This window comes from Stegodyphus dumicola, chromosome X1 (genome assembly GCF_044657685.1).
Source record: "Stegodyphus dumicola isolate Sdum_Otavi_A_Nest chromosome X1, ASM4465768v1".
NCBI lineage: Eukaryota > Metazoa > Arthropoda > Arachnida > Araneae > Eresidae > Stegodyphus > Stegodyphus dumicola.
Genome location: NC_140780.1, coordinates 190,271,392 through 190,295,027, shown reverse-complemented (window position 1 = coordinate 190,295,027; position 23,636 = coordinate 190,271,392). Strand labels below are relative to the sequence as shown.

Sequence of the window (23,636 nt, the reverse complement as noted above, 5' to 3'; positions counted from 1 at the left end):
ATTTTCATAAAAGCTGGGATAACTATGTCAATGAATTTGCTTTCGCCCTTAGGACCGCAAAACATGATACAACGGGCAAAACTCCTGCTGAGTTATTTCTAGGCAGAAAGATTATAACACCGTTAGATAAATTATTTTATGTGCAACAAAGAGCCCCAGAATTTAAAATGGGTGATATAGAAAAACTAATTAAGGAAGCAAAGAAGAATACGGAAGTAGCACAAAGAAAACAGAAGCTCTATTATGATTTGAAACGACGGGGAGTAACTTATAAAGTAGGGGAGGAAGTTTTAAAAATTAAGCATTCACTTTCTTCAGCACCAGAAGATAAAACTGCCAAATTTTTTCCACGATTTGAAGGACCATATGTTATAGAAAAAATAACTCACGCTGTAGTAGTGTTAAAAGCCAGAAATGGTGAAACCTGTTCCGCAAACATTGATCAAATCAAGCCCTACTTCGATCGTAATAAAATGCAAATATTTTCAGATCTTTTGCAGGATCCGGCACGGCAGACACTGCAGGTACAAGCTCCAGAGGTGGAAAAACGACAAGTACAAGGGCAAGCCAATAAGAGGCAGGAGCAAGTGAAAAGAAAATTGCCCCGCGGAAAAATTGAAGGTAGCAAGAAAAAGAAGCCGTTCCACCGTCCAGAAAAGAGAGTTCACGAACACTCCCAGAATGAAGAAGGAAGAAGGACGACGTATGTGAAGAGAACCAGGAGAAATGACGGCAACTATAACCCGGCTCTAAAACGGAAGATCTATTCATCCGACAGGACTCTCCGCAGCAAAAGTCGCCGAACTGCGGAAGGGCCATCAGCGGCGGAGGAAAAATTACAAGGAAAATTTGAACGGCCAGCAACGAGGTCCAAGCAAGAACACGAAAGAAGTTTCCCGGTTCCGCCAAGACCAGCTGCCATCAAACGGCCAAGACCACAAGCAGAGGAGAAAAAGAAGGTATTCAAGAGTGGCCGAACTGGTGAAAAAAGGAAGCTTCCAGAGGAAAGCACTGAAGGGCGAGCCCGTACAAGAAGGAGGATAAATCACACAACTATCTGCAATACCTTTAAAGACTGGGCCCAGAAAAGGATGTCCGAATATCACAAAGATAAGTAAAATTTTATGTTACTTTGCAAACTTAAGTTAATCTTTCATTCTTACTGCAAGTGGCAGATTTCAAGAAGTTTTACCTCATGCGAGGTCTACCTTTATCACCAAAAGGGCGAGAAATCAGTTGTTACCGATTTTGATATTATGTTTTTCAATTACTCGCGCGTAAAACTAAGGTTGATATATAATAGCGTTGTGTAAAGACTTAAATATTATAAAAAGTTATTGTATAAATTTTATTTAAAACATTCTAGCAAGAAAGAAGTTTAGTCTGAAAGACTTTTTGAAATGTAGTATTTCAATGTAGAAAGAATTGTCACTTGCTTTGAAAAGAATAGAAGTTAACAATGTACTACTAATGTATGTTTTCAAATGTGTAAAATTAACGGCATGTTGATATGTTCTTATATACAATGTGAACTGTTATTTTAAATGTTAAGAAATACCGTGATATGGTAAAAGTGAATGTTAAATTTTTTTTATTCGTGTGACTGTAAAAAGACTAAATCATGGCGAATATGTGTTAAAGGTTGAATGATGTAGTTAGGCTCTCTGACGCTACACTTTAGAGTTAGCCACTTTTAGAATAGTACCTCAGGGTTTAGAGTTGAAATTATGGTATGTTAAGAGGTCTTGTTATGTTAAAGTTTAACACGTTAGTGTTTTGATTGTAGGAGGAAGTGTGGAACACGTAGACAGAAACACGTTCGTGTTTGGTGTTCTTTTACAACACATGTCAGAGAACACGGGGAGAGATAATTAAAATAATCATGAATGAAATAAGAATGTTTAGGGAAGTATAATTGTATATGTTACTTGCCATTTCATTGTGTAACATTTCATTAAACTAGTTTTCCTTCCAGATCTCTGGAAGGAACCAGAATTGAATAAAAGCTCCTGTTTAGATGCAGTACAGATGAAAACAAAATTTGTATCCTGGGAGCTGCTGTTGTAAAAAACATATTTCTTTCTTTTAAATTTCTAGTTTCTAGCGAAAAATGTTTGTAAAATATTGGCCTCGCGTTAGATTCTAGAGCTAAAAGTTTTCAACAAGGTCGTTTTAGACCTCAGTTTCAAGCTAATTAACTCTGGCGGGAAGTATGTAAGGATCTTAAGTTTTACTAACGTTTATTTTTATTTTAAATCTTTACTATCACTTCTTATTTTCTACTTCCGGCCAGAATTATAAGCGTTAAGGTTTTTATGCAAAGTTTGTCTGGCGAACGCCAAGTATTTAAGTTGTGGCTTTTTGCCAAGCGAAAGAGAGGAAGCAGTGAGTCGACGCAGGCCGCTTACCTTAGAAGTTACGCAGTTGCTTGTTGCCTTCCAGGCCAGAGGTTTTAATCCTCTTGATCAATTTTAAACGTATTGTAGTGTTCACAGTTCTCTGTACTACATACGCTTCCTGTTAATATAAGGCCGATCTTCCACGTTTATTATTCTAAAGTTAAATTAGAGTTTAGTTTTATTTTTATACTTTTACGTTTTGACCCCAAGTAGCGGGTCGGTGTATTCCGAAGTACGGAAGTCATTGTAAATAGAGAAAAATAAAGGGTCTTGTATACCCTTCTTGTGTATCCTGTTTACTTCCCACAGTTTTGAACATAGCTTTAGTAAGCTCTCTGTTCTGAGTCAGGTCCTTGCATGTTCTCGAAGAAGGTTAGAAGGAACATTGAACCTGATAAACTGTCTTACCATCAAACAGCCTAATGATACCAACTCTTCTAAAAATAATTTTTAGCGTGATTGGTCTCCAGTATTATTAAGAAATTCTTACTCTTAAATTAATTCCAAAGCAAATTATTTACAGTTCAAAATAAAAATGACTTATGTTGGTGCGAATGTGTGTATACGTTATCATAAATTAGACTTTTTTTTACTTATACTGTTATAAATGTTTGGAAAAATCTAATGTTAAATCTGATATCATTTTTCATATCATTTTAAAATAGCCTTGAATATTAAGAAATAAAATAATCATCTAACATTACATTTTGTTATTCCGCCGTTATTATGTAAATTTGACACTCAGAGCACAGTGGTATCTCAATTCGCAGCTATTTTACATAATCCGATAAAACCACTGACGCATTTCAGACTTTTTCCCTGAATGAATTCCAACAAAAGAAAATATCGATAACGAGAAATGAAACTATTTTCACAAAACCGCAAGCTCTGACTGCCTGTAGTAGGAGGGAATTTTAGAACTGTTCGGTATCTCTATAGTAACAGCTCCTTACAAACCGCAAGAAACTTACCCGTCACCCTGAGTCGTTCTGCCGAAATCACGACTTCCTTATCGTCAGCATGAAATAGAGTTTCCCCTTTCCGATTCTTGATCGTGAATTTCTCCGCAAAAGATGTCATGGAAGTAGGACCTGGGGAAGAGAAGTAAATTTAGGTCAACTGGTGAAAAAATGAACTTGCAAACATTTGAATAAAAATGGAATAAAGCAAGATATTCGGAAGCATTTTCTCCTTTCCCTTGACAGAATTTTAAAATGATGCATTCCTAACCCTTGAGGCATGTATGAGGTTTTGATGTACAAAAAATTAAATATAAAACTTTTAGAAATTCTATTACTATTACACTTTATTATTCAAGTGTTATAATTTTCATAATTTGTCAGCTTTCAGTAAAAATGGGCGATAGTCTTATTTTCGTCTTAAATTTATGAACATTTCAGAAATAATTGTTAAGAATTTATTTTGAAAGTGAGATAGAAAATGTTTTCACTTTATAAACGAAAGAAAACTGTTGTGATTAAATATGATGTAAAAATATATTTTAGCGTATATACCGCCACTGAAGTATTTTAAAAACAAGAACAATTTCTGCTATTAGCAAATGTGAGAATAGGACTTCTTTTGTTTTAAGAAAATACGATGTCAACTAATCATTTTGATTCTGAAAACTTTAATATATGTCTCTATATTTAAGACTAAATATAATGTATGCCTATAAGAGTTACTACTTACACCATGGCTACGAACACCGAGTTAAAAATTATGGGCCATTTTACTGTCGAGCAAATTGTCGAACACTGTCGAGCAAATTGTCGAACACTGTCGAGCAAATTGTCGAAAACTGTCGAGCTTCCGTGTTATGAGTAACTTCAACTAAGTAATATACACCCTCTCTTTAAATATTACTTTGTTATGCTTTTCAATTAATTAGTTTTGAAATTTTTAAGTCGGTTTAACGTCAACATTTAATATCATTTGGTTTAAAGCTTTTTTAAAAATTTTATTAACTTGCAACAACAATTTTGCACAAAAAAATTAACTTTCATTTTCAAATGTTAAACATTAAGTATTAGGAGTATAAGTCTGATGAATCTGGAAAGACAGGAGAAATTATCACAGCAAATAACGAAATGCAGAAAATTAAGCAATTATACTCAAAAGTAGTAAAAATTTATCAACCGATTAAAATAATTATACATTAATGAATACTGATTTTTTATATATTTATATTCAAAGTAATAAGCTTTTTACAATAATTCCCGAATTCCGACTTCAAAACTGCATAGAAGGATTGACTGTGTGGAAAGCTGTGTAGCAAAAAAATTTTTATTCTTTGTTTCTTAAAAGTTCTTGCAGCAGCGTATTATACAAATTACAATAACTTTGTTATTTCAACTTGCAATGATCCTAATATTTTGTTTCAATATCTAAAGTATTTCTTTCAGGAAAATATTGCTGGATCACAGATCACTAAAAATCTATAATTTCTAAGCTAATAGTTTCTGATCACAATATAACTATGAGTTTCGGTTTTATTATTTCTTAAAAAGTATTCCTCGAGTCGTATAATAGACTACATATTTTACGAAATTATAAGAGGAAAACAGTTAAGGTTGAAAAATAATTCTTGCAAAAAAATCGTGTGACAGGCATAAATTTTTTCTTCCAGATTTCCTGGTTTTAGTTCAAACATTTTCCGACAGATGGCGCAGCAACTTAAAAAGAATATACCATGGACTTATAAGACTTGCTGACACAACTCACGTGCCTCCAGCCTTCCTGATTCGACGTTATAATGCTTCTGATTTGCGATCTGATGATAGCAGAATTGCTTTGGCCGCTTTCTACCCATGATTATATTTCCGACCAGCAAACAGAATGCCACCCGCTCCCAGTTCTCGCCGATGTTTACTGTTTATGGTAGATAAAGTGTCTTCGCTTTCTAACTTATTTCTGATATTCCCTGGTACATTCAGTTCCTAATGATTAACGGTTCAATTAACACCGATGCCTGGCGTAAGTACGCCCTGTGGAGGTGTTCATCACAAGACGGTTAGTGTGAAGGAGTGACACCAGTTCTGCCAATGGCGATGTGTTGGTGCTTCCCACACTTAGTCCTGTCCTTTCCTGTCCTGGTACATTCAGTTAAGGAACTTTTACTTTCGTCATATCCTTCGGGGACTTTACAAGGAGCTGGTAAGAGCTATTTCATAGTAGCTGTATGCCAGCATAACAACTAGTTCCAAGGACGAGCAGTGAAGAACTGAACAGCAGTTTCCGTAAGGAATTGTTGAAAATGACGTATTCTTTGGAGAAAAGTATTTTCCTTATATTGGAATTCCATCTACAGCAACAAGAAAGAGCTTTCAGTACAAATTCCAGGTCGCTAATGGTCCGCAGCCGAATACAGTAAAAACATTGTACGAGAAATTCAAACGAACAGTTAATATTACGGATGAGAAAGTAGGAAATGTTGGACGAGAGTGATCGGCTAGTATTGCAGAAGTAAAGGGTGTATAGGTCGGTGAGAAAACTATTGCACTCCCCTAGAAAATCAATCTGAAAAACTGCAGCCGCATATCAGTTGGCGGCGGCACAAAAGTTAATACGTAAATGATTGGCCTTGTTCCCGTACAAAATTCAAACACAGAAACCGCTTCAGACGTTACCCATAAGAGGATAACGTCTGAAGTGATTTCGGAAAGGAACCATAAAAATCCATTGGAAAATGTTTTCTGAGAGGAACCATCTTGAATCCATAAGAGGAAAATGCTTGAAATGATTGATTTTGGCAATACCAATGTAAACACTACATCGTTTTCAGATGAAGCAAATTTTCATCTCGATGGATTCGTCAATAAGCAAAATTTGCGAAACTGAGAACCCTCACGCGTGTGTTTTACAATCAGCCTATTCTCAAAAGCTATTGTATAGGCGCTGTTTTCAGAAGAGTTATTAAGTAGACCAATTTCGTACTTGATACTGTGACTTCAGAACTGTTAAGTTCAAATTTTGCAGAATTTTGTGGCCTTTGAAAATGCTTCACTCGAATCACCCGCGACATCTTGGTTCATACGAGAAGGTATGAGGCCTCCCCGGACTGTTGCAGGTTTCAATTTCTTAGAGGAATACTTTGATAATCGTTTAAATGCTTTAAATTACCCATGCTTCACGGTAAAGGAAATAGAAAAGCCACCTTGTTCACTAGGCTTGAATCAGTGCAATTTCTTCCTTTGGAGTTACTTGAAGGTTGCCGTGTACCTGAAAAATTCCCGAACATTTGTAAAAATTGAAGAAATAATCAGTGACGAATATGCAGCCATACCATTAGCCGTTTTGCAGAAAATGTCTGCTATGTTCGTCCTCAGGTTACGATATATAATTGCGGCTGATGGTGGACATTTCGAAAATCTTCTAATTTTCATTCATTAAAAAATTTCGAAAATGTGATGTGATTTTCAATAATTTTTCTTTGATTTACGGCTTTAATATCTGCAGTGCCACGTGTTGGAAACTTTTTGAAATAAAACCAGAAATTCTGGAAGGAAAACGTTTTGGCCTGTCACATGATTTCGCTGCAAGAAAATGTTTTTAATCTTAACCGTTTTCCAGTTGTATTGTTTTTAAAACCGGCAATGTATTTAGGACACCTGATATTATAAATAGTGGTAAGAATGATTTAATTTACATTAAGGTTTTCGCTTTGATAAATTTAAACCTCGTTTTAATTTTCATCTGGTTACTTTCAGAATTTTTTTCTAATGTGAATAAAATAAGTCCTTACCATTTACATATAAGTGGAAGGAAAAAGGAAGTTAGTTACAAAATTAAGCAATAATGATGTCAAATGCAGCGTGGAAAAAACTTTGTCTGAAGCTTTTCACAAAGAACGAATAACACTCTAATAGAAGAATAGGGCACTCAAAGAAATAGGGTGCGGCTGCATTATTTATCTGCGTTTATGGGACGCAAACCTTTGAATAAGGCAGTTCTAGCCTGAGAAAAATGTTTCTGTTTTCAGGAGTTCCAACTAAAGAAAAATCACGATTATCAGTCTGATTTGTACCAACATCAGAAATTTGACTCGCAAACAGATTTATAGAAGCAGAATGCTACAATGCTTGAAGTTATTTGGTGAAGTACAACAGATTCAATCTGAAAGAAAGCAACTCACTAACTAGCAGACGTCAAGTCGTAGACGTACCCTGATCTACCTAGGAGAGACTAAGCACATAGGAGAAAGATTTAGAAATGAAAACCACGTAATGTCTGAAATAGGATGAATTACATATTTAGTGGAATGTGGGTGAAAGTAATTTTAAGTTCTGTATTCAAAAGCGCTAGCTAGAGAACTTCAAATGATGGTGAAAGACACTGTATGCTAATCTCGCATTTATTGCGGTCATCGAAGGTACGTAAGCAGCTTATCGATAGGTGAAAATCCTTTTCTGCCCTGGGGTTTTACATCTCCTATCGACTTGCGAAATGCTTTATGTATGCATGATAATTCCAGTTGTGTACCATAGCCATGTAATAATGCATACCATGTATTATTATTTTGCATTAGGCTTTGTTCTACTGTAAAACCAATAAAATCACACATCTCATTATGTCTAGGATATCGTATACTGATATTTGAACAGCTGTAAAAAAGATAATGTTGAATAGTATTGTAATAGTGCATTCCTATACATATAAAAAGACAACCATTGTGTAATTCTAATTAAAATATAGAAAACCTTTTAATGAAATTGACTGAAAACTTCTGTTGTATTATGAGTATATATTTGATATGTTGTATTATAGGTATCTTTTTATATTTTTAAAAGAAAGTGTTTCGCTATTTTGCACTTTAAATTGCGATAAATTATCCTTTAAATTATTGATTAACTAACATAAAATTAAAAATTATAATTATTGCTGTATCTAAATAATCTTACAAAATTTCCAAACTTATGGCCTATAAATAAACTCTTCAATATAGTTATAATATATTCAATAACTAATAAACAATCAAACCAGATTTAATTAGAACTTCAAATTATTTATTAATCTAGGTGTAATGTATAATTTAAGGGAAGAGATGCTTTCTTGGAGGACTATATAAGGGAAACTGGTTTGACATGGAGCAAATCATTCAGTCCTTTCATCTGGGATCGAACCCAGGTAGAACTATCAACATTCAACCGAGTTAAGTACTTTACTATTAGTAACAGTAAAATTAGATAAGTGATTAAAGTAATTATTGTATATTTTGAGCTTCATTCACTGTATTAGTTGTCATCTAAATTTAAATATTGACGTAGGCCAACTATAACGTAGTTGTTGAAAAATGTCATTACATTGTCAAAAATTCAGAAAACGAGATCTTAAAGTTTTCAGAACTTTGATTTTTACTATGCATAGAATAATATAAAGGTGACAAATTAATAATCTGATTAATTTATTTCAGGTCCAACTTTTCATGTTTTGACATTGACAATGCTTTACTTTCATAACAAAAATTCTTTTCGCCCTTGTCATAAAAATTCAAAGCAATCTACCATATATTTCCTTTTTTGCTAAGACAAATATGAGTGATTCGCATATATCGAATACTTTTTCCAGATAAAAATCCAGATTTATTTTGTAAATTGATAATTTGTGTAATTGTATACTTCCTCTTTGCTGTATGGTATTTCTGAACTAACTTGCTCATTTATTTTTGTGATGAAATTCCTGGTGTAAATCCCATTAATCGCTTTTTTAACAACATGCTTAATATTTATTTATTATACGGAGCACTAGCACTTATTTGTGAGAACATGTTAAGAACTAAAAATAAATTTTAAAAAAATGAGCTGTTTTGCTCATTTTTTTAAAAAGTGCGTTAGAAGTAAAACTGAATAAATATTCAATTTTATTCAGTTTTACTTCAGCATAACAAGGAAGTATGTCTTTATTGTGGACTTTCTGAGAGAAATCTAGCTTATTCAACTCCTGGGAAACGGCGCAAAAAGATTTGTTACTCGAGTTGTGAAGCGCAAATATAATAAAAATATCAAGTCTGTTTAAGTTGTTGATCGACAAATAACTTTGTTTGTCCTTAAGTCTCAATTAAATACTGATGCATGTTTATATTTAGATAATTGATCAGTTAATTATGTCTTATTCAAAAATAAGATCGTTAACTGCAGATTAGTCTATTCTCAAGAAAATGCTTTAAAAACCGTTGATGCTACTTTCTTTCAAATCGGCTTAAATAATGAATAGGGTAACATTAGGCAGTTATTTTGTCTCTTTGGCAATTAATGCGAGCCGACGACAAGTTTAACTGTTTCTTTGCTGCTCCATAATGAATAGATGCACCAAATGAATTGGGTTTTCTGACATGCAGTAACTGAACCAGAGTTGGTTTTCTGATTAACACCAGTTATATTTCACAACTATTCTTTCTTTAAATGAAAGTAACTCTTCGAAGACAACTCCTGGCAGCTTTATTCGAAATGTTTTAACATGTCTATATTTCAACGTTTTTCGACTTCCTGCCCAGTAAATGTATTACAAAATTTAAGCTGAAAACTAACTTAAGGCCATCACCTGCTCTTAAAATTAATTAATCTATTTGTATTACAGTTTACGGTTTTTACCCTGAATCTTTTACACAACCTCGATGCATAATAATCGAAAACTTTAAATGAATATTTCTAAAATAAAGAAATAATTAAGCACAAGTTCAGAAGAAATAAGCCATAATCTGTGAGAAATAGAAAGAAACAAATATTGAAGGGCTTTCGAAGAACGGCGGAATAATTGAATAAGAAAGGAGCAGGGATATTATTAGATTTAGCAGTTTAGATTAGAAGGTTGGTAAATAAAATGCCGGAAACACTCACTAAACCAAAATTTTGTTTAGCTTTTAAATGAAATAAATTATTTAGAAATTTAGGTTATTTAGAAAGAGAGTAAACAAATAAGTGTTACTTTAACTAAATATTTAGTGTAATTTATATTTAATAAATTAATTAGTGTTGTTTATTAAGCAGTTAAAATTAATTTATTATTTAGTGTAAGTAATATAAAGCAATTTAATGATATTAATTAATTAATAGTAACTCTGTAATAATTAGAGTTTAGCTGAGGAATTTCATCGGTTCAGAAATTTTTATTTTCTATCTCATTTTAAACTTCCTGAACTAGAAATATTAACAAAATAATTTATTAAAAGAAAATTCATAAAACTAGTAGTATTTTCGTTCTTATTTTATGCAATGAGAATAAGAACTGCTCTTTGAAAAAAATATATTGAATTAATACTTTTCATGATAGGTTAAAATGCAGTTTACTTGTCACTCAATTTATTAACATCAGAAGCTTTTTTTCTAAACTGACGTTTGAATTTTAGTTATATATAACTGCAAAAGTTTCGTTCTTTAGTTCTGAACATGATTTCATACCTTAAATACCTCAGGTAATTTTTGTCATTTAAATGCCGAATGTCACTTAATGGGAAAAAAATAAACCTTGATTTATTTTAATTTATTTCTTAACCAACCCCGAAGGCAAGTTAGAAATAACATTAAATATCACAAACTTAGGAATTAAATATTACGGTCAATTTTATCATGCTCGAGGCAAATGTTTTGTGATTTACCCTTTATAAGTAGTATAAACTTGTAGAGATATTAGATAATTTTGAGGCCGGAGAAATGAAAAATTATCAACGTCTTCGCCGGGAATCGAACCACGGACCTCTGGAATACCGGCCCACTGTGCAGACCACCACACGACGAAGGCACCTTAGGAAGGCGGGAGAAATACCTTATAAACTCTTATTAAATTCTATATATTATTACTATAGGAACAGGGAGAACTTATAAAATTAGATTGATTTCGTAAATTAAATAAAAAAAAGTCATTGCTTAAATTTTAAAATGATCAAAAAATAATCTGTACGTCATTTGAAACATTTTTATGATTGGAAGTATATATTCTATACTAAAGAATTCGAAAATAAACGCCATATGAAGATCTTTGTGGATACTGTGGGCAAAAATATATTTATTATATTTTATATTAATTTAAAAAAATATATTATGTTTAGGCACGGGTCGGCTGTATGTAATGCAAGATTTCTTACAGTACCATATTTCTGTTATATAGATAACTTAATTCGATTGCTGATAATCGTAGTATTTCTAATTGCGATATATTTAGAATTTGCGAATATATATTCTTATTTCAATAATACGCATATAAACGTACGCACATTTTCATATTGCATTCGCAAGGAAACTATCCAACTACCTAAGTTGCAAGAAAACGACCTGTCTGTGAAGTACTTGAAAGTACGCGACTAGCTGATTTGCAAACTTTTATTTTTTCTAGACGCAGAAATCGACTGTTTGGTAGGTGACACTCAGTGTATCATATAAGATGTCAAAAGCCAGGAATTACGTAATGGCGTCGCTGTAGGAATAGAGTGCTTCATTTGGAACATACGTATTATGGTTTATTTACTCAATTAAATTAAAATCCAGAAACTACATAATGACGTCGCTGTAGGGAAACTGTTCATTTGGAACATACGTATTATAGTTTATTTACTCAAACAATTCAACTTCAGAAGGTAATACTATAAGGTATTTCTCCCGCCTTCTTAGCGAGAATTCTGGTGTAGTGGTCTGCACGCTCAGCATGTAATTCAGAGGTCTGCGGTTCGATTCCCGGCGAAGGCGTTGCTAATTTTTCATCTTGCCTACTTCCAAATAATCCTAATGTCTCTACAATACAAGAGATAATAATATGAGTGAAGAAGCTTTAAATTTGAAGCAACGCGTGATTTCTTAAAACGTTAGAGATTTAATGAAAACACTATGCAGTGTATTTTAGCGTATTAGACGATTGTAAATACCGTTCAGCAACATGGTGCGCCTTCTCATAGGATTTCGGATTTTTCAAGAGTGTAGAACAGCGTTTCTTTGTATTAAACGTCCTGCCCCGGTAAAATAACCACTGCGTTCTTCTGATATCCTTTGATCACTGGATTTTATCGATAAAAATATCGTTTTCGATATAGAAGTGTCGTCTTTTTCTGAGTGGAGAAAAACTAATTTCTGCAGCCTTTCTTCATGCAAGACATGCCTTTCTACACTGGTGTGCAAAAATTAAGGACGAGACGGTTTTTTCAATATAACTTTGTACAAAAGCTTTCCAAATTAACACATTTAATACCGTAAGATCCCCAATACGTAAGGACATGAGTAATGTAAGCAACACTTACTAAAAGAGAAATCAGAGGGATGAAAAGAAGCTTTATTGAAAAAGTAGCATGGAGCGCAATGCGACTGAACGCCGAAACATCCCTGTGATGGGTGTCCAGCAAGAAACATACGGTCTTTAATAGGGGATATGATCTCCCCTGACTGCTAGGCAGGTTTCACAGCGTCTGACCATGCTGAGAATGAGGGTGTCAATGAGTTGTTGAGGCATTGCTGCCCATTCGTCTTGCAGCGCCAATCGAAGCTCCGGAATCGTTACTGGTGGTAAGGTACGAGCTGCCAAGCGTCTGCCTAGAAAATCTCATACATGCTCGATGGGATTGAGATCCGGAGATCGTGCCGGCCAATCCATACGTTCAATATCCTCACTCTCTAAGGGCTGTTCGGCAGCTACTGTGCGATGACATGGTGCATTGTCGTCCATGAAAAGGAACTGCGGATCCATAGCGCCTCTAAAAGACGCACATATGGAAGAAGAATCTCGTTACAGTAACGGGTCCCGTTGACTGAACCTGCGTCGAAGATGTGAAGGTCTGTACGACTACCAAGCATGATGCCTCCCCAAATGAGAACACCGCCACCTCCATACCTGTCCGTTTCACTGATGTTCGAGGGATGATTGCGGCTTCCCCGCTCTCTCCAGATGAGTATGCGATGAGAATCGCTACTCAGACTGAATCTGCTCTCATCTGTAAAGAGTACTCGTCCCCATTCATTGTCTCTCCAATTCCGGTGTTCCCGGCACCACAGAGAACGCCTTCTCCGATGGGCAGGCGTTAGAGGTACACACCGTACAGGGCGTCGTGCAAACAGACCACCACCGTGCAGTCTTCTGGCCACGGTAAAACGCGATATCGGTCGTCCAGTCGCCTGTGTCGTGTATCTAGCGATTTCTCCCGCTGTCTGCCGCCTGTTTCTTCTGGCCTGTAAGGCAATATACCGGTCATCTGCGGGTGTGGTTCCTCGTGGACGACCACTACTAAACCCCCGGATAGCTGTTCCTGTAGTCTCCAAAATTGAAATTGTCTCCAAAGTCGTGAAACGATGCTGTGTGCACTTTCGAACTCTGCAGCCACACTTGTCACACTGCGGCCTTCCTCCCTTTTATCCCAATGATGAACTTTTATCCCAATGATTTGACCTCGGGTAAAAGCATCCAGATGTCGTCTAACAGATTGATTATTCACCATTTCTTGCTGAAGCAGCAACTCGGTGTGATTTTAACTGCTATACGGCGTGCAATCTCTTTGCCAGAAATACTGATCTTACACCGACAACATGCTTTATATTACTCAGACACTCCCCCATTACGTCTACCTGCATATCTGCGCATGTGCTACCGTACATCACCTTACTTAATCTCCTGATTGGTGTTTCTGTCCGCTCTGCCTCTTCGTTCAGCTGATATGCTAATTTTTCGACTTAATTTTTGCACACCAGTGTACAGCTAACATGGTTGTAACTAGGCTATCGTTTAAACAGCCACTTAAACTGAGTACAGTAAACAATTACTAAAAGTGCTTTGACTAGTTCAATGTCTTTAAAAATAAAAATAAGTTATTACATATTATACGTCAATTGTGGGAGTGTAACATGAAGCCGTGCACAACTTTTATGGGCATCTTTCCTAAATTCCAACCAACCTCCATTCCTGGGGGGGGGGGCTTAAATAGAAACATTTCTGTTTGACATGAAATGAGGAATCCTATATACGGAAAATATTTCCTTCGTCTTTCATGTAAATTTATGTAAATTTTTATGATAGACTGAATGTTTTGTTCTAAGTAATGTTAACTGTTAGCTTGGCGAGCAAATGCCACCCATAAAATCCTATTCTGAGTTTGTAAGTAAAATTAAAATAATTCATGACAATAATTGTTATTAGTTACTCTGAACTTATTGTACATACTTTTGACATCTTAAGGTCATTTTCAGGGCATGCTGAAAATATCAGCATCAATGAAAATTGATTTTGATGTTCTTGTTTTGCATAAAAGCCCTAAATATTCTTAGTCAGCATGTGTTTGATCTTGCCGTTGTTCTGTTTGCAAAAAATGGCTAATTAAAAAATGGGATGCATTCCTAAATATTGATAAAAGGGTACACTTTCTGCGGCCCAACACACACACAAGTATTAATACAAGTATCAAAATCACTGAACATCTAAAAAGAAGTTATGCTTATCAGGGAAAGTATTAAAATTAAATTGGCATATTATGAAACCAAAATATTGATTTTTTGCAGCATTGAAGGGCGAAGTAATAGAAAACAGATAATTTTACCTGGGAAATTAAGAAAAGGGAAACAAGATTAAGCACAAGATTTTATTTCAAAATATTACATTCGAATAAAAATGCGGTGTAACATTCATATTCTCAGATAGCTTGACCACATGTACTTATACAATGCTAAGGGAAATCTTAAAAGTAAAGTTGATGAAATAAAGTTTTAAAGCAAATATTATGCAAGAGAAGATTACTAATGCAAATTAAATGCATAATGCAAAATAGGTGAAAAAAACATACAAAGCTTGCTAATATGTATATAAATCAAATTCAAAGGTAACAAAGTTATGCTGAATAATCTACTAAAAATACCATTTTCTTATTGCAAATTTTAGAAAATTAAATGAATTTTTTTTTCAAAAAAGATAAGTTTTTTGCAGCCCAGGTAATAAGTTGTCTGTTTCTACATAATAATCTTCTGTTTCAACTCTTGAAAAGAATCTTTATCGCTTAAAATAATGTAAAACCTATAAGTCTGTATTATTTGTGCAATATTAAAAATGTACTAGAACTCAGGTGGTTTATTTCTAGATTATTGTTGAGGTCGATTGCAGAGGCATTAATGACATAACGTCAAAATTGCATAGCACATTAGCGAAACTACGTCTATTAATTACGGCTTCTGAAGTAAATTTAAAAGGCTATAATAAAGTATTTTTTACTGCTTAGGCAAATCCGCTTATATAACGGAAGCACTCCTCCAATTTCTGTGAATTCACTGAAATGTGTTCAAAAAACACACTAACATGATAGAAAGCAAATATTCGTTTTAGCTTTATATTATCATTTACCCATTTACAGAGTTACCTGTATAAATTTCTAATGCAAAATACTAAGAGGTAAACGTAGAGAATATTTTGATTTGTGAAATTAATTAGTTTTACAAAGAGAATTCATTTTAAAACGTTAACTTTGGTATAATAACTCTATTTAAAGAAACTATTTTAAAATTGGAGTATTTAAATAAGATCAGAATGTAAGAAAGAGGTGTAATAGATATTCTTGTTTCACTAGATGCAGGGTGAGCAGATTGTATCAGAAATATTGAAGAAGGTAAATAAGATCTTTCATATTCAAATATTAGATTTAGACTACATGCTATGCCTATAACTTACAAAGAATAAAATGATGTAACTTCATCTTTAATATTAAAATTTAAGGCTGTATTTGATATATTTAAGGTTATATTTGATATATAATATTTTGATATATTATAAGTTATTTCTCCCACCTCCCTAGCGTGCCTTCGTGGTGTAACGGTGGCATGCTGGGCCGGTATTCCAGAGGTCCGTGGTTCGATTCCCGGCGAAGGCGGTTGTAATTTTTCATCTTTTCTGCTTCCAATACACCTAATGACTCTACAAGTGGCGCCCGAACTAAAAGGGTTGTGGATGATGATTCTCCGCACCCTGGATTTGGCGACAAGGTCCCCTAAAATCCTAGTCGCCCTTTAAAAAGGGGAGTATATAAGGTATTTCTCCCGCTTCCCTAGCGTGCCTTAGTGGTGTAACGGTAGCATGCTGGGCCGGTATTCCAGAGGTCCATGTTTCGATTCCCGGCGAAGGCGGTTGCTAATTTCTCATCTTTCTTGCTTCCAAAAAAAAAAAAAAAAATCCTAATGATGCTACAAGTGGCGCCCGAACTAAAAGGGTTGTGGGCGATGATTCTCCGTACCCAGGATTTGGCGACTAGGTCCTCTAAAACCCTAGTCGCCCTTTAAAAAGGGGAGTATATAAGGTATTTCTCCCATTTCCCTAGCGTGTCTTCGTGGTGTAACGGTAGCACGATGGGCCGGTATTCCAGAGGGCCGTGGTTCGATTCCCGTCGAAGGCGATTGCTTATTTTTCATCTTTCCTGCTTCCAATTAACCTAATGACTCTACAATATTATATAAATGAATTAATTAAATGAATGAATACATTACTTCATGAAGAATTTTGGTTCATGGATTCTAACTTCAGACTTAGATTTTGGAGTAATAATTCATTTGATAATATAAAACTAAAAGCTTTCTATTAAAAATACTATCATTATTTTACCGAAATTTTTTATTAAATATTCTGAGAAAATTATTTATCAAGCTCTTTTAAAATTTTATGACAGACTTTTTACTTGATTGCATAGGTAAAATATGTAAAACGTTATATTTAATAACTATTCAGTAATTAGGATATTTCATTAAATGTTTGATTACTGAGGTTTATATCATATATCACAAGAATGAATATAATATGAATAAAAATATAGAGAAAAATTGAAATAGACTTCCGAAAAGGAATCACATGCAAAAAGAAGAATTATAATTGAAGTATTCTAACAGGATAATCGAAACTAAATGCATATGACAGCCCCCCCCCAAAAAAAAGCAATAAGCATTTGCTTAAAGTAAACAGCTTATGAGAGCATAAATTTTATGTATATTTAATATGATCTGCTTTAATCATCAACAAAGAAATATAGCTTAATTTTATGAAGTGAACACAAACCACAGTACTATGCAAATTACTCTGAAAAAAGGCAGAATTTTAATTTACATGTCATACGCACGTTTTAAAAATGTGCTTTCAGACAATTTTGCAGATTTCAAACTAGTCGAGACTCTTCGAATAATAAAAAATTAATTAATAAAAATATATTATTTTGAGGTCAAGAGATTAATTTACATTACATCAAAGGCAGGCCTCAAGATTTTATAATGAAGAAAATAAACAAAAATCTGTGGTTCTATGTAAAGGAAATTTTAAATGGTTGTAAAAGATAAAGAAGAGTGTAATATGCAGATTAGGAGTATCAGTTGGTTTAATATAAGTTTTGTTAATGTACAGATAAGATAAATCAAATATTAATAAAAATTTAATACTTATGTGGTTAATTTAAACAAAATATAAAAATAAAATAATATAATTTATCATTTTCGCATTAGTTTATATGAGTTTATAGCTTATACATTTAATAATATTAATCACAGACTGCTTTTACAGTAAATTACGCAATCAAATCCATGTATTTCTAATATTAATTACATTAAGATGTATTTTGTAGAAATATAATTTTAGAATATTTAAATGAAAATATAATTTCAGAGATAGCCATTCATGATGATTCTTTTACATTGTGACGGGTCCTGAATGAAAGCCTTTAGAGTTTCCAGACTCACATGCAGCTTTTTAGACACATTAAAAACCTATTGCTATGTATTTGAACAAATATTTTCATTTTTATGAGCTCCTTGACTAAATGATTGAAAATATTGATATTAAACTGCAATAACAAAAAATTGCGAAAGTTTTTAAAAAGATAGAGGGAATCTCAAAAAACTACACAATATTTAAACGCAGACTACCAAAGTTAGATATTAGATTTTTTTATCCTAACAGAAATTTATAAACCAGTCATAATGTGTTTAATAAATCATCGAAGATGAAAAGAAAACAGAGATCATAGTTTTTACATGAAAAGAGCTTGAAATCTACGATCTCACTTACACTGCAGAATGAGTCAAACAGAAAGAAACTTAATCTTATTTTTCTGTAGAGAATTATTCTTATAAAAGAAGTAGGAGTCACATAACAGAATAAATAAAACAATTATTACATTATTTATGTTTACACGTACATTATACCTGCTTTCAGGTATTCAACGAAATCGTAAATTAGCGACATAAATATTCGTAAGTAGTCAATATATTGTAGAGACATTAGGTTAATTGGAAGCAGGAAAGATGAAAAATTAGCAAAGCCTTCGCCGGGAATCGAATCGCCGACCTCTGGAATACGTGAGCAGCGTGCAGGCCACCACACCACGAAGGCATGCTAGGAAGGCAGGAGAAATACCTTATATACTCCCCCTTTTAAAGGGCGACTGGGGTTTTTAGGGGACCCGATCACCAAATCTTGGATGGAGAGAAACATCATCCAACATCCTTTTAGTTCGGGCGCCACTGTAGAGACATTAGGTTAATTGGAAGCAGGAAAGATGAAAAATTAGCAACGCTTTCGCCAGGGATCGAACCGTGGACTTCTGGAATACGTTCCCAGCGTGCAGACTATCATACCACGAAGGCATTCCAAGAAGGCGGAAGAAATACCTTATAATATATTAAATGTCGATACTCATTCATATAGTCTAATATATATCTATAGAAAATATCCGATTATCGCCACCTGTCTTTCAAATTTCAGATGTGTGCGTATTTAGTTATTATTATTATTATATTTATATCGTCCACTTTAATTAAATATTAACTTAAGATTGCAAAAGATTAAAAGTATATATTTTTACCTAATATGCATCTTCAGGAATATGATTCATTTATTATGAAACAACTTCACGTTTGAGATTATTTTATCTTCAGTTTATACTTATTAATTTATATATTAAAATGAATCCATAAGCTCTTGCAAGTACATTTATACCCGCGCATTTACATTCGGTATTTTACATGCAATCAACGTACTTACGTTCTAAATTTTTAATTACTCCATGCACCAATCTACATAACAGAGATAATTAAAAAATAAATTATAGTGTATAGAGACTTGGATTTATTAATTATGGCAAAGAATGCGAGGACTATCTGCCTAAAATGAGGGAGCACCTTCTGAGGAAAACAGGCATTATTCTATTCAAATTACATCGAAGAGAATCAAGAAATCTTTATGCAGGTAACCTATTCGGCCTCCGGGAATAGAACCCGGAAACATCTACCGATATTCCACTCACGGCTTTACCCTCTCAACCAATGGCAGAGATTTTCATCATCAAGTAAAAGTTAAATAAAACGAAATAAAAATACATATCAACGAAAACGCATATATTAAGAAAAGAGATACTACAGGTATGAGAAAGTGTATACAATCAGGACGAAAGGCTCTTCATTTGTCGTCAGCGTGTTCTCTTACACTGGCCGTTTCGTATACATATATAACGAATGAATAAACACAACATACATAAACACAACATGCTGTTTAAAACTAAACCATAAACAAAAATTAGTCATTTATGAATTTTAATATATAACTGTAAAAATATAAAATATAATAATTAAATATTCAATAAAAATCACAGGTACATTTTATTAGAACTTTGCTTCTGTCATATTAGTTATCATTTGTTTCTTCATGGCTAGAGAGGGATTATTGGACATGAAAAATAAAAAATAACTGAAGAGTGGCTAGATTATTTATTGCAGTATCTTGCTCGATCCTTAAGAAAGACGCTTTCGTGAAGGACTTTCAAAGGATACTAACTAGTATTCATATTGTTCTCGCGGAAAATCACAGAAATCCCTGTTAGCCAACCCGTTAAGGCACAAAAAAAGCGTACTGCTATGTAAAGCACTACGAAGTGATTTTTTTCCCTTCATTTACTTGGAAAGTATATAGTCGTCCGACGAAAGTTTAATGGCACATAATAGTGATAGAATACTTATATGTATCATAAGTTTATTTGGAAACATTTCATCGTTTTATGCGGACGCGAACCGTTTTAGAACATTAGAAAGTATTGTTAAACATATCTTCTGATAAAGGTAGCACAAATACTCATTTAAATTTCAGAAATGCTATAAAAATAAAAGACATAAATAAAAATAGAACACAAGATGAATGAAAAAAATTTAAAAGGTATTTTCGCTCTCCTTTCCTAGTGTGCCTTCGTGGTGTAACGGTAGCACGCTGGGCCGGTATTCCAGAGGTCCGTGGTTCGATTCCCGGCGAAGGCGGTTGCTAATTTCTCATCTTTCTTGCTTCCAAAAAAGGTTCCAGTTAACCTAATGACTCTACAGTGTGACTCAGTGCGTATTCGCGAAGTCCAGGTTTCTCGTCCCGTCGAGGGCACCGCACATTTTTCACGTCTCCTGATTAAAAAATTCTGATATTCAAAGTGCTAAATTCAAAGTACTCTGACAAAAGAAATGCAAACTTTAGATAAATTATCTCTGAAAGAAAACGTAAAATGAACAGCAAAATACAGGTTTTTTTTACAGATGAATTTTAAGCTAGCAGTGAGTAATAATTTAAACCCATAAAATGCTCAATGTTTTCACTTGGCGTAATATACAATAATCATAAACAGGGAAGGGAATTCAATTGATAAGATTATATTTTTATGAAAAGTGTATTTATTCCAAGCCTTACACGATGATAAGTACCAATTGCATATTACATTTACCATTTCCATATCACATTATTAGACACTTTATGACTAAAATTTGTTTTCAGTGGAATTTCTAGAATATCATTGTAAACGAATACTTACCTATTGATAACCTATTCGTAATTTTACCGTCCTTGTTTCTTGCGTTGATTGTTATATTTCTGGAAGACTCTATTTTCAGAGCTTGATCCTATAGTGGAAGCAAGTGAATATATTTAGAGTTTAGAAAATAGCAAAAAGTACGTACTTGTATGAATATGTCCACAAAATGTAATTATTTACTCTTGATGTTATACTAAATCTACATAATATCTCAAATGAAACTTGCAAAAATTTAAATTCTGCCTTACAGAGTAACTTCAAGATATGTTATAAATAAATAAATGACACAAGACAAGTAAAAAAGTATAGACCTGATTTTATGGCCTTAGTTAAATTTATATATTTGTTATATTTGATTTTATATATTATATTTTTAACTTATATTTGTTACTTAATAATTTTATCTGCTTGTTTAAAAAGGAAATGAACGATTATGGAAACTTTCTTAACAGAATTCGTATCTTTAATTATAGTTATGAATGTAATTCATTAAATATACGAGTACAATAGATTTTTCTTCTCTTTTTGCGTGTAGTTTTAAAGAGAAATGAATGACTATAAATTCAAAATTAGCGAATTTTAAAGTAACAAAATTTGAGCTCGGCTATAACTCAAAATCAACCAGAAAATACTTTCCGGAAAAAAAAAATTGCCTTGGAGGAGATGTACACATTTTTATATGAAGTGTTTGATAGTTCAACTGAACGATACGTTGCATAATAAAATGTACACCTTGCACAAAAAAAAAAAAAAAAAAAAAAAAAAAAAAGGATGGGGCAGTTCTATATCTCCCGTAATACCCGGGCTGGCCGACTGACGAATTTAACTTACGTTTTTCATGTCAAATTAGGATATATACTAGATTTATATATAGCACTGTTCTAGCAGAGATTTTGGACACAAAATCGTACTTTTGTGAAATGAGATAATTATTTCTTCCATATTTCGATTCTACCCCTCAAATTATGCCTAATATTAAATTTTGTAAAATTTGATGAAACACTTACCGAAAAATTTTTAAATGTGTCTTGGTGCACGTTTTTAAGTTTGCGCCAAGAATAATTTACTTGCTTATGGCAAACAATTTACCTTTCCCTTTAAAAGTGCACGGTCAATCGTTCATTCTTTCAAACAATTTTAACAAAGTGCGTAAACCATGTCTGGCGTTATTATCGCTTATAACAAATATGCCAAATTTCAAAAAGCGCCAGTATATAAATTTACGTATATCTTATAACGTTTTCGTAAAAAAAAAAAAAAAAATCGTATACAAAATTCTAAGTTTTTGCAGGTATATTTAGAAATACATCTATTTATGATGATGGCAAAAGTTTTATAGCTTATAATTCAAAATTCTTTTGTTCAATTACAATACCTTTTCTTCAGTGGTTTACATATTACTGTTTAGATGTAAGGATACTAAACATGTGATGAATCGGAAATAGCTAGTGAAACGGCTTAAATATTCATAGTAATAAAGGTACGCGGTGGAATTACTTTATAAAGAAATTTCACGTTATACGACTTACCAAACGTAAGAAAAAACGCAAACTACGGTTTAAGTACACTCTAATAAATCTGAAGATCATTAATTTATAAAAACAGTCTGTTTGATATTTTGTATCAAAATTTGCAATGTTTAGGTAAAAATAACATGCCGAACAAATATTGATTTAGAAGTCAAGCAACAAAAATCTCTCTTTTCTAGTTAACGACCCTAATTCCAATCCATCTTTGCCTTCAGCCTCTAAGTGAATTATGTTTTACTTTTCTTGTTTCATCAATAGATGGCACCAGTAGCTTAACTCCTGTCCAGCCATTCTTATCTTGTCTTATCACTATGGCTTATCTCGTTCATTTGCTCTTTGGTAGCTGAGGCTGCTGTTTCGGTAAAACCATCGAAACTAGTCCTGTGAAAAATTGCAAATATAACGTGATTTTTGTTGATTGACTTCTAAATTAATATTTACAATGTTTATTAAAACGTATCCCGAATATTTCAAAGTTAATCGAAAGTTGTTTTTAAATGAATCATATCCCTTTATTCTAGTAATCTTGTCAAATGGAAGAATATTTCCGACTTTTATCTTCCAACGACTTCTTTAACCAAATTAAGTGATTTTTTTTTCCTCTTTTTCTTCTCGACTGAATACCATGTGCCCTTACATAGCATTTATCCTTACTACACATTCAGGATCTGAAATTATTTACCATTTCATGATTACTTACTATTTCTACTACTGTACAGTACCCTAAATATTCTTATTTTTTATTGTTTAAAACTGCTTATTTCAATCTCTCAATTTCTCAATCTCAAGTTTCTCAAATTTATTTTTAACATATGATAAAAATTAATTCGTTGCTGCTTTGATTTTGTGATAAAATACGACAAGTTGTGTTTGCCACATTGATGTTAAATCGTTTCTAAACATGAGCCAAAATTTCGCTTACGTTATAAATTTTCGCATAATCTA

At 33.2% G+C, this 23,636-nt stretch overlaps 1 protein-coding gene across 2 annotated transcripts in view; it reads right to left on the bottom strand.

Annotated features, from left to right (window-relative positions):
* The window catches only part of LOC118181027 (delta-sarcoglycan-like), a 392,038-nt gene that overhangs the window by 41,763 nt on the left and 326,639 nt on the right, over positions 1-23,636 (bottom strand). For both annotated transcript variants that reach the window (XM_035350101.2, XM_035350100.2), the window contains 2 exons: positions 21,163-21,250; positions 3,371-3,490 (listed from right to left, as the gene is read on the bottom strand). In XM_035350101.2, the coding sequence (XP_035205992.1) occupies positions 3,371-3,490; positions 21,163-21,250 (208 nt within the window). The remainder of the gene's footprint in view (positions 1-3,370; positions 3,491-21,162; positions 21,251-23,636) is intronic.